This window comes from Peromyscus eremicus, chromosome 14, assembly GCF_949786415.1.
Source record: "Peromyscus eremicus chromosome 14, PerEre_H2_v1, whole genome shotgun sequence".
Lineage (NCBI taxonomy): Eukaryota > Metazoa > Chordata > Mammalia > Rodentia > Cricetidae > Peromyscus > Peromyscus eremicus.
The window spans coordinates 64,110,059-64,119,336 of NC_081430.1; the positions used below are offsets into that span (position 1 = coordinate 64,110,059).

Sequence of the window (9,278 nt, forward strand, 5' to 3'; positions counted from 1 at the left end):
GTGAGGAGGGGCTGGTGCCAGATGCACACTAGTGCTGGCACTGCAATAAGTTTGTAAGCGTATACAGGGATGCTCACAGTCTGTGACTGTTACCTAGGGAACAGCATGCACAACTTATGATGTCTGTGACTCCGCAGTGTGATCAGCCAGTGCCTGATGCCACCAGGGCTTTGAGCCACAGAGTCTGCAAGTGCTTTGTAGAGGCTGAGAAAGGAGAAGATGGCCACCCACCTCTATCTGAACTTGAAAGGAGACAGGCTTGTTCTCTCTCTCTCTCTCTCCCTTAGCAGAGAAAATAGTCCTCACCACGATGTTCCCATGGATGCTCACTAGCTAGATAGGGGCCATGTCCCTTTCCATTTGCAAGAGGGTGTGGGAGTCGCTGTCCTAAGAGGTCCATGGACGGCAGTAGGGACCTGACAGAGATGACCTGTTTATTTCAGAAGCAGTAGCATCCTGCTTCAGCATCACCGTGGTGGTGGATGCAGTAACAGCCATGGCCAGCTGGCATCTGCATCTACCCCCACCCCATCTACTGAGGCACTTGGATGTGGTGACATATTGCAAAGACAGGTGACTCCTGTCCCCACTGTGGCTATGGAAGTGCCTTCAAGCAATGGGAGCAAGCCTTTGCAGTCCCCAAATCCAAGGGTCACAACCTAGGTCAGCAACCCAAGAACCCTCCTCTGACCACTGTTTCCTAAACAGTTTCTTCCAGGTTCCACTGGGGTGGGGAGAGAGCTTCTCTCACTCACCGACCCTTCTCACTTGTCTATTCCTCAGGAGCAGTTTGAGTTTGCACTGACAGCCGTGGCCGAGGAGGTGAATGCCATCCTGAAGGCCCTTCCCCAGTAGGCACGGAAGCTGGAGCTGGCGGGACCCCACCACGAAGTCTTCTAGGACCACAACCGGATGTCGTTTCTGCAGCTTCTGGTAGTAACGGGGTCCTTCAGGCTCCATAGTCGGTGCAGGTGGCTAGTTAGGTGCACTTTTGTTTAACTTAATAGCAGATGTGTGGAAACACCCAGTTAAGAGGGAGGGAAAGACTCGGCTCGTTTGTATCAAGGTCTTGACAAAAGTTCCTTTTCCCTAAAGCACACTTTCACATTGTTGTATCAATGACACAGTCATTAGAAATCCACCGTGGCCTCCGTGGGAGTGCGCTTACATCTGTAAGTGGCTGGAGAAGGGGTGGATGGGCCAGCACAGCCAGCAAGACACCTATTGGGAACCACCAGGTGGAGAAACACACTTGACATTTGCCTGTAAGACAATCTCACCATCAGGAGAAATCTCTGGGAAAGAGATCAGTGTCCTACATCCCTGGGGCGTGTGGCAAGGGTGTCATCACATCATTCTACCCATTCCTCCTGATGCACCCCCAGCACAGTGATTGATCATGTCCACCCCATGTGGATCCTAAGGGCAGGCACCTTTTCCCTCCTGGAGTATGGTCGCTGTATCTGCTTCAAAAGCAGGGACCCAGGTGATAGCTCACTCTTGCACCCTTGTACCCTTGCACAGTTATAGAAGAGCCCAGCCCTGAAGTGCATTTTTAATATTAAGATTCTTGTTTCTGCATTACAAGAACAGGTGCCCATGGTACGCTTTCCTCGAAGTGACAAAACCAGATTGAGTATGGTATTTAGCAAGCCCTGGGGGTCCCCGGGAGTAAATGCTCCCCATCCTGCCTCACCCAGGAAGCACCCCAATGTTACAGGCATCAGAAAATGTCTTTGATGCTCCTACTCCTGGAAAAAAGGCTGGGAAGCCCCTTTGGCTCTGCTTCCTCCCACCTCCTAGATGACTTAATGAAATGCCTGCTCACTGGATGATCCAAATTGCCAAAGCGTTTGAGCATTGTACTTACCGCCTCCCCACACAGAGGAAAGAAGCCACTTCAGGAAGTGCAAGTGCCCAGAGTGCCAGGCGCTAGTGCCCAGAGAGGTAGAGCACATTGCTGTGAGCCCCAGTACGTAGGGTTGAGTATGAAAGATGCCCATCTCCTGTGTCCCCACTGCTTCGTACCCCTCAGCCTTGACATTTCAAGTTGCAACGTGGCAGGGGAAGTGGGCTGCCTAGCAGGACACGATGCCACCGTGCTGTCATGACTCTATTGTGTTGTATCCCTGCCTAACATCTCCGACACTTCTCTCCCAAGTCATTTCCCCCTACCTGGAATTTAAATAATAATCAATAGAAATGAATTTATCTGAATATAGGAAGCATATACCTAATCGTAACTTCTTATGTTTAAAGGAAATCCTCAGCGTGATATACAGATATATTTAATTGTGTCATATTAAACCTTCTGATTTCATATTGGATGGTCTTTATTTGGGAAGGCGAGAGAAGTTTTGTCCCATGGGCGCCTTTCATTTCCTGAAGAGCAACTGTGTGATGTCCATAACCAGAGGTCTGGGCCACCACTTGGGGCATGTTGATGTCCGAGGGCCATGCTGCCATGGGGGTCATGCCAATCTGAGTGACCAGGCTGCTGCCTAGGGACATGTGTGGGTCTGTGGTCCTGCAGCAGCCAGGGTCTGAGTTGATGACCATGGCTCCTGTTACCATCAAGGGCTATGCAGATGACGTAGGTCTGGTCAGCCACTTAAGACCATGTCCGTGTCTGAGGACCATGCTGCCACTGGGGCCATAGTGATCTGGGTGGCCAGTGCTGCCACTGGGGGCCATGAAGACATCCAGGCCCGGGCTGCTGCCTAGGGCTATGTTTGGGTTTGTGGCCCTACAGCGGCCGGGTCTGGGATGATGTCTATGGTTCCTGTTACTACCAAGGACTCTGCATATACCCAGGGTCTGGTCAGCCACCTGAGACCATGTTGGTGCCCAAGGCCACACTGCCACTGGGGCCATGGTGACATCCAGGCCAAACTGCCGCCAAGGGCCATGTCTGGGTCCATGGTCCTACTTCAGCTAGGGTTTGTGGTGATGTCCATGGCCCATGCACCTCACCTGGGCAGCACACTAGAGCTAACCCTATGAGTTGGGGACACAGGTGAGCCAACCCTGAGGGTATGAGAACAGGAGAGCTGAACCCCCCCACCCCCATCATCTGCCATGTGATGGCATGGGTGAGAGAAAGATGCCCTTCCCCCTCCCCCATTACCACCTGCGGCAGGTAAGAGAGCTGGCCCTGGGGTCACAAGAACGGGAGAGCTAGCCTTGACCCTCACTGGCTGCAGCACACAAGAGAGTGGACTCTACACCCATCTGGGCAGCACACTAGAGCTGACCCTGTTGTCAGGGACACAGGTGAGCTAGCCATGAGGGAAACCCCACCCCTTGCGTTGGATACCCACTACAGCAATCAGGAGAGAAGAAAGTCCTGCCCCTCTCCTGGGTAAAACAGTGGAGCTGGCCATGGTGTTGTGAGTGTGGGTGACCCGGATCTGAGGCCCTGAAAGCAGGAGAACTGGCCCTGCCCCTTGCCGCAGGCTGCATTGGGTGATCTAGGTGAAGCAGTGTTGTAGAGCTCTTCAGGATAGCGATGATAAGGGAAAGCTGGTGGGCTGACCAACCCAGTTACCACCCAGGCCTAGAACCAGGGCTATGAGTTGGCCCACTCCAACACCTCATCTATGAACTGTTGGAGCATGTGAAGATGAACCTACAAATCCAAAACAGCAGGATCTCCATGACACAGGACAACAACAGGATATCCAAGAGGAGCCCCAGTGAAAGCCCACTGTCAGTGGTGCCGCAGAAGCCAGAGGCCAGAACAATGACTCACTGCAATGAACACTTGCAAGTAAAGATAAATAAACTAAAGCGTAAACTGTGTGATTCAGTGTAACACACTACAGCTTCCACAAGATTCTTCTCTCACTGTCTCTCTCTCTCTCTCTCTCTCTCTCTCTCTCTCTCTCTCTCTCTCTCTCTCTCTCTGTTTCTTTGTTTTGGTTTTTTGTTGTTGTTTTGTTTGGGTTTTGGTTTTGTTTTTAAATATGGTTTTGTTTTTGGGGGAAGGTTGCCAGGGCGGAGGGCAGATGTAAGGGGATGGGGAGATAAGTGGGATAGAAATGCGTGGTGTGAAATCCACAAAGAATCAATAAAAGTTTTTTTTAAAAAAAGTTACTGAGCAATCGCTAAGGGCTACGGACCTCCCCTGGTTGGGTGCTCTGCTCGAAGTCACCCCCAGTTCCCATCAAAGCTTTGCCTCACCGAGACTGTTCCTTCTGTCCCCCTCCACATTAGCGATGCCAGCCTCCCATATCATAAAAAAGCACTCCAGCACAGCTCAAGCTCCAGTGATGGGGACAGACTTGGCTGGGACAGGACTTCCTGGCTTCCTTTTCTTTCCTAAGAATAGTAAGCTGTTTTCTCAATAACTTTTTTTTTTCTCGGTTTTTCGAGACAGGGTTTCTCTGTGTAGTTTTGTGCCTTTCCTGGAACTCACTTGGTAGTCCAGGCTGGCCTCGAACTCACAGAGATCCACCTGGCTCTGCCTCCCGAGTGCTGGGATTAAAGGCGTGAGCCACCACCGCCCGGCCTCAATAACTTTTTTAGTTAATGTACAAAATAATGAAATGAGTTTCGTCATGGCAATTACATGTGCAAACACACATGCATGCGCGCGCGCACACACACACACACACACACACACACACACACACACAAAATTCCTCATATGACAGAAAATGTATTGTCTTTCTGATTCTTTTTTGCTTAACATGATCTCCTGTTCTATTCATTTTCCTGAAAATTGTGTAATTTTGTTAAGGCAGGATGAAAGGCCATTGAGTTCATGTAATACATTTCTATCAATTGATGATCCTCCAGGATGAATCATATTCCAGCTGTTGTAAAATGTGCAACAAAAATCATGGATCTCTATGTCACACTGACCTAAATTCCTTGAGTTAAGTGCCCAAGGAGTGAGGTAGATGGATATTAAGGTGGTTCTATTTTCAGTTTTTGGAGATTTCCACGGTTATTAAACACTAGTTTATACTCCCGCCACCAGTATCTAAGGGTTTCTCTGCCTGCAGCTTTGCCAGCATTTGTTCTCTGTTGTAAAAGACATATTTATTTAACATGTTTGTGCCTTTGCCTGCATGAGTTTGTGTCCCACATGCATGCAGGAGCCCAGGGAGGCCAAAAGATGGCATCAGATGCCTTGGAACTGGATTTGTAGGTGGTTGCAAGCCACCATGTGGGTGCTGGTGATGGAAGCCCAGTCCTCTCAAGAGCAGCAGCACTTATAACGCCTGAGCCATCTCTGCAGGCCCCACTTCTTTTCCTGGTGACTCATTCTGACTGGGTGAGAAGAAACCATGCCATTTTAACAGGCATTTCCCTGACAGCTAAAGATTTTGGCTATTTTTCAAATGTTCATGGGCTTTTTGCCTTTTGTTTTTTGAGAACTCTCTGTTCACTTTTCCATTTATTAGGTAATTTGGATTTATGAGTATTTAATTTTTAGGTCATTATAGATTCTAGATATTAATCCCTGTAAGATATATAGCTGGCAAAGGTCTTCTTCCTTTCTGTGGGCTCTCTTTACTCTGCTAACAGTTTCCTTTGCTGTTTCCCACAATCCCATTTTTCAAATTATTGGGATTATTTCCTATGCCACTGGAGTCTTATTCAGAAAGTCTTTGCCTATGGTTGTGTTTTGAACCGTATTCCTCTAGAAGCCTCAAAGTTGAAAGCTCGTACTAAGGTCTTTGGTCCGTTCAGAATTGATTTCCTGCAGGGTGAGAACTCTGGGTCTAGTTTCATTCTCCCTGTGGAATCCAGTTTCCCAGTGGCATCTTTTGAATTCAATATATATTTAAGACGTTTGTCAACAATTAGGTGTTTATAGACTGTCAGTTTACCTCCGGCTCCTCTACTCTGTTCCATTGTCTACATGTCTGCTCTTGTGCCAGAACCATGCTACCATGCTGCTTGTGTTACTATGGCTCTGCAGTATATTTTCTTTTTGAAAGTGTGTGTGTGTGTGTGTGTGTGTGTGTGTGTGTGTGTGCTGATCCTCTGGGACAGCAGCAAGCATCCCTAACTGCCGAGACATCTCTCCAGCCCTGCATCATTTCCATCAGACATTGAGAAGCTTCTGCCAGGTTGCTCTACTGGGGGTTGCTTTGGCTATTGTGGGTGCTGAGTGCTTTCAAATGAACTTTTTGGTTGTTTTTTGAGTTCTGTGAAGGAGGTTGTACTTTTACAGGGATTATGTTGCATCTATAGGTTGCTTTTAGTAATTTAGCCATTATCACAGTATATAGAGTACTGCCAATCCCTTCTCCTCATGGCCACTGCTGCTCTTCTGGATGAGGTTTCTGCTGTCCTTCCCTCTGCCAAGAGGGGAGAGCTGGATGCCACTTTTTCTTTTCATGCATTGCCTGTTTTTTCTACACATCTTGTGAGTCTCATGCTCTTTCACTCTTTGGAATAGAGTCTGTTTTTTCTTATGTTGGATGCTCTTCTTTACCAAGCCACATGGAGGCAGCTTCTTTCTTAACTTAGCACTTTATTCTCAGTTTCTTCTCATCTATTTCATGACTATTTTAGCCTAAAATAGGGAAAAATGAATGTCAAATGAGTTAGTTCAGGCAAAGTCAGATCATCCCTGAACAGAGCCCACCAACATAAGAAGCCTGGTGTTCATTTCTTAAGCCTCCATTGCACCTGCCTTGCAGCCCACTCTGGTCCACATGTCCCTCTTGGACTCCCCACCCTGATTTTGCATCACTACATCGCAGCAGTTCAGCTTTTACAGTATCATAAACTGTGTCTTAGTTACGTTTCTATTGCTATGACAAAACAGCTTTGTTGGGATCATCTTTTTGTACACTGTGAGGATATGTTTCTGTCCTTCCTCACCTGCCTAAGACACCTGCTAATTGGTTTAATAAAGAGCTGAATAGTCAATAGCTAGGCAGGAGAGGATAGGTGGGACTTCCAGGTAGAAATAGGAACTCTGGGGAAGAATCTGAGGTGCAGGAGATTCACTAGCCAGACACGGAGGAAGTCAGAAAGACAGTATGGAAGAGAGGTAACAAGCCACATGGCAGAACATAGATGAATATAAATGAGTTAATTTAAGTTTTAAGAGCTAGTTGGGAACAATACTAAGCTAAGGCCAAGTTTTTATAATTAATAGAAAGTCTCTGTGTCATTATTCGGGAGCTGGCATCCAAAGAAAGACCTGCTATACACCATGACCAAAGCAACTTATAAAAGAAAGTATTTAATTGGGCTTTTGATCTCAAAGAATTAGAGACCACAATGGCATGGTGGCAGGAACAGCTGAGAGCTCACATTTTTATCCACAAGCAGGAGGCAGAGAAGGTATACCAGGAATGGTATAAGTCCTTTGAAACCTCAAAGCTGCCTCCAGTGACATACCTCCACCAGCAAAGCCACACCTCCTAATCCTTTCCAAACAGTTCCACCAATTAGAGACAAAGTATTCAAACATATGAGTCTATAGGGGCCATTCTCAATCAAACCACCACAGACTGTTAATCAGGTCATTGTCACAGAGGCTGCTGTCTGGTGGGTAGCAACTTAAACGAAGCTTCAGCTTCAGAGAAGGGCAGTGAGGAAAACCAAAATGTCTTGTCAAAACTCCACTCCTGCTGAGGCTATTGAGGAAAGCTGGACAGTGTTTAATTATTAGCCAACCTCCACAGGAAGCAAGAAGTCATCAGAAGGAAGTCAAACCCATGTGGGAGCAGTGTCAGCACTGAGTCCCACAAGCTGGACCCAAGCTCGGGAGTTATGGAAACAGCTTCAGGCACAGTGTCCTGGTGGGCATTTTATAGCCAGCTCTGGAAACATACAGAGCTTGTGCCATCTGCTGGCTTGCAGTAAGCAGAACACACATACTCTTAGGATATCTGTTGCTGTGAAGAGGCATCACGACCATAGGAATTCTTATAAAGGAAAACATTTAATTGGGGTGGCTTACTGTTCAGGGGTTTAGTCCGTTATCGCAGTGACAGGACAAGGCCGTGTGCAGGCAGAGATGGCTCTGGAGAAGGAGCTGAGGTTCCTATATCTTGATCTAAAGGCAATGGGAAGTGAACTGTTTTACTGGTCATAGCTTGAGCATAGGGGACCACAAAGCCTACCCCCACAGTGACATACTTCCTCCAACAATGTCATAACCACTCCAACAAAGCAGCAGCTCCTAATAGTGCCACTCCCTTTGGGGGCCATTTTCTTTCAAACCACAGCATTTTACTCCCTGGCCCTTAAAGGCTTGTAGCCATATCATAATAAAAAAATTAACACAAAATCTAAATGGTCTTTTAATAAAAAAAAAAACAGAACCAAATATTGGGGTAAATACTGAAAATTCAGAGAGACAAAGGAACAAGCCATTGCCACATCTTACCTCTAGGACTCCACAGCCTGAAAAGGCTCCAGCCAAAAAAGCTTTTGTTCCTGTCTCCTCACGCCTTATACACCTTTCTCCACCCAGCCATATTACTTCCTTCTTAGTGCTGGGAATTAAAGGTGTGTGCTACCACTGCCTGGCTCTGTTTCTCTCCTAGACTGAGTCAATCTCATGTAGTCCAGGGTAACTTTGAACTCACAGAGATCCAAACGAATCTCTGCCTCCTGAGTGCTAGGATAAAAGGTGTGTGCCACCACTGCCCAGCCTCTATGTTTAATCTAGAGGCTTGTTTTGTTCTCTGATCTTCAGGCAAATTTTATTAGGTACACAATATATCACCACAGTTCCCCCTTTGGTCTAAAATAATAAAAGGTTATAACTAATATAAGAAAAACTATATACAATAAGTACAACAAGTATATACAATATATACAATCAAGAATTACATTAACAATGTCCAGTTCATAAACATTTGACAAATTCAGAGAAAATACTCCATTATCTATCCTGTTTTGGTGAGTCCAAAATGTTGCACCTAATTCACCTTCTATCCTTACTTATACTACCACTTGTATTACCAACCAAAAATTATCTTTTGATGTCTTTCAAACTTATACACTTTACAACTCTTTAGTGAGTTTCTTTTCTGAATTTGTTAACAAGGAAAACTATAGCTATCTAGTCTTCAACTCCTTCAGAGACCGGAGAAAGAAATAATATTAACTAAGTAAGCAGGAAGTGCAAACAAGCAACTTCCAAAAAAAAAAAAAAAGTGAGAAATGACAGAAACAATTAAGTGCCTGGACAGTCACCCAAGATTCATCTGCAATATTGCAGCATCCATCTTTGGCCCACAGGTCTGACATATCTGACATATTCGTCTGTGAAGCAGGATTTTCTGAAGGGCTGTCCT

General features: G+C 46.3%; 1 protein-coding gene across 1 annotated transcript in view; it reads left to right on the plus strand.

Moving 5' to 3' along the window:
* The window catches only part of Ptprn2 (protein tyrosine phosphatase receptor type N2), a 749,243-nt gene extending 746,978 nt beyond the window's left edge, over positions 1 to 2,265 (plus strand). Inside the window, exon 23 of the mRNA XM_059279385.1 lies at positions 784 to 2,265. Within this exon, the coding sequence (XP_059135368.1) occupies positions 784 to 855 (72 nt within the window). The 3' untranslated portion in view covers positions 856 to 2,265. The remainder of the gene's footprint in view (positions 1 to 783) is intronic.
* Positions 2,266 to 9,278: the final 7,013 nt, after the last annotated feature.